The sequence below is a fragment of the Limulus polyphemus genome, unplaced genomic scaffold, assembly GCF_000517525.1.
Source record: "Limulus polyphemus unplaced genomic scaffold, Limulus_polyphemus-2.1.2 Scaffold8749, whole genome shotgun sequence".
Taxonomy (NCBI): domain Eukaryota; kingdom Metazoa; phylum Arthropoda; class Merostomata; order Xiphosura; family Limulidae; genus Limulus; species Limulus polyphemus.
This window is the reverse complement of record NW_013674359.1, coordinates 22706-25509: the sequence shown is the minus strand read 5'-3', so window position 1 is coordinate 25509 and position 2804 is coordinate 22706. Positions and strand designations below refer to the sequence as shown.

General features: G+C 34.9%; 1 protein-coding gene across 1 annotated transcript in view; it reads left to right on the top strand.

Annotated features, from left to right (window-relative positions):
- Window positions 1–2804, top strand: part of LOC111083249 — a gene marked incomplete at its 3' end in the record, with an annotated part of 26242 nt that overhangs the window by 1957 nt on the left and 21481 nt on the right. Inside the window, exons 3-5 of the mRNA XM_022379626.1 lie at window positions 628–992; window positions 1516–1838; window positions 2337–2484. Of these exons, the coding sequence (XP_022235334.1) occupies window positions 628–992; window positions 1516–1838; window positions 2337–2484 (836 nt within the window). The remainder of the gene's footprint in view (window positions 1–627; window positions 993–1515; window positions 1839–2336; window positions 2485–2804) is intronic.

The window sequence follows — 2804 nt, the reverse complement described above, 5'->3', positions numbered from 1 at the left end:
TGTTCATAGTCATTCATCTTCGGAGTTCAGGTTAAGGTCCCGTGTATTATAAGAATGGGTATTATAGAACCAACCCAGGAATCACTTTTTATAGTCTATAATTTTATCTTGTAAACACACCTAAAAACTGTCATAAAAGATGTTAAAATAAGCTGTTATATAGCGTAGAAGTGAAACTAATGCAAGTTGTTGTTCATTGAGAAACAGAGAAACGACTGAGTGCCCTATTTACCAGTTATGGATGACGATATATTAACTGTTGCCCCCTGGTGGCTCAGCGATAAGTCTCATAACTTACAACTCTTTGTTTGTTATAGACCAAAGCCACTTTGGGCTATCTGATGTATACACCACAGGGAGTTAAAGCCCGATTTTAGCGTTGTAAGTATGTAGACTTATTGCTGTCTCACCGGTGGAGTTTACAACGCTAAAATTTAGGTTTAGATACCCACAATGGGCAGATCACAGTTATCCCATTGTATAGCATTGTTGCATAATAACAAACAAATAAATAAAAAAATCATTTAATAAGAAATATATTTTTCAAATGTTTTAATTAATTAATTCTATAAGTTTATTAACCTTCTGTTTTTTTTATTTTCACTGTTATTGATCTGCCAATGTCAGATGGAGGGAGTGCGACTTAAGAGAAGAAAATAAAATAAGATTCAACGATACATTTGCAATAGTTACGTCACCGGTTTTCCAAGGAACCACTTGTCTAACTCTGTACCTGATGTCCCTGGATTATCACCAGGATAAGCTAGAGCTGGATAAGAAAAATATCATCATTAACATTAAACCTCATCGGGAAACTCAACAATCAAGTTCTCCAGCTCCACGGATAACTCCTTATAATACCAAAGATAGGCCAATATATTCTAACATCTTTAAAGGCATCCAAGCCTCAGAGCTTGCTGAATTCTTCTATGAAACCAAAAACTCTGAGAAGTTTGGTGTAGCAGTTCTGTCAGCAGCAGTCAGTTCACTAGGTGTGTATGTTTTACTATTTCTGTTTTATAACAAACTCTGAGAAGTTTGGTGTAGCAGTTCTGTCAGCAATAGTCAGTTCACTAGGTATGTGTTAACTATACAATTGGTTTGGTAGAAATTCCCTTTTGTAAAAGAGACAAACTTTTCTAGGTAAACATATATTTTATATTAACTTACTATTAAAGATTAATGAAGTAACAAGTTATTTTAGGTTATATCTAGTTTGTCTTATCCAACTGAGTTTTTGTTGTTGTTGTTGTTGAGTAGTAACCAACAACAACAGTCCTTCATTTCTTTACCTTGCTCGAGCTACAAGTATAAGAATTGGTGGTTAAATTAAACTTATCATCGACTTTCTTTTGTTGTTTATTATATTAACCTCTTGCGTTCATTTGTGTATTGGCTAAATCAGTTGATGTTCACATACGTCACTTAAACGAGTTATACCAGCTGATTTACGTTTAGGTTTCTGTCATGTTAAACAACTATAAATATTTAAGTTCAGCTCCTTCATTCTCACAGGGAAGTGGGAGATGAAATTGCACGAGAAGTGGGAGAGCATTGCCTCTAAAACAGGAGTAAGGGCAGAGTTTCCGAAGCTAAGCCTTCCAGGAGAAATAGATATATGTGACGAGATGAAAAGAAACAAGGATTTGAAAACCATCCCGTTTCTTGTAGGGGTGCCACCTGAGTCCGAGGTGAGGTTTCGTAGCAACGTCGAAATAACAGAGTTTCTAGTGTTCATGTCTCGGAAGAATAGTGGTTTGGTGTTCACAGCTTGGAGACCTCCAAAGGACCAGAACTCGACTCTTCTTACAGGAGTCGTTGCCTCAAAATGCGATCAGGTAATTTTCATGATTGCGGATGTTATAAACATTATTCCTTTTCGAACTGGTGTATTTAAGTGTTTTACACTCACTAAAACAAACATATCATTCTATAGGTATTTGAAGGAACTTGTATCATTTCGCCACAATTTAATTCTTCATATTGTTAGCCGACACTTGGCAGCTTGTACATAATTGAATAATCGAAACTGGTCTGACTCATAGCCCCCCCCCCATCCTAATGAAAGAATAGACCATTCCAGGCTTTCACTTGTTGTTAAACAAATGTTTAAAAAAAACTCTATTTATTCAATTCTTCAGTTTTGTCTCTGATTTGAAAAGGTTTGTTTTAACTGACCGATTTCAAAGTGGATTAAACCTTTGCTATGCGACTGTTAGATGTTATATTTTAATGTAATTCTAAAGCAGCTAATGCAAATAAAGATGCACGAGAAACTTAAGCTGTTGTAGAAAGAAGTGAACGTTTAAGAATAGTATATTTTTAATGATACTCAGATGTTTGGAGACAACACTTCAGTGAGTCAATTCTTCAACATCTTGTACCCTCTCGTTACTGACTCTTCTGGTCAAACCGTTCTCCTTGAACCCTTGACGAAGGACATGTGTGGTGAACATAACGACAGTTGTAACCAGTATAATTCAAGTATGTTTAATACTTTATTTTATACCGTTTAGTAAGTTTTTAAGGCCTGTAACGATAAACCACGCATGCGTACTTCGTGCAGTATCCTTCCCTTTTTTTCGTTCGCTCCTTGTAGTTTAATTTCAATATAAACTAGGAATATTATTCAAGAAAAACATGTGATTTAGTATTGTGTTATGTAATGTAATGATGGTTTTAAACAGGTGATTTAGTATTGTATTATGTAATGTAATGATGGTTTTAAACAGGTGATTTAGTATTGTATTATGTAATGTGATGATGGTTTAAAACAGGTGATTTAGTATTATGTAATGTAATGA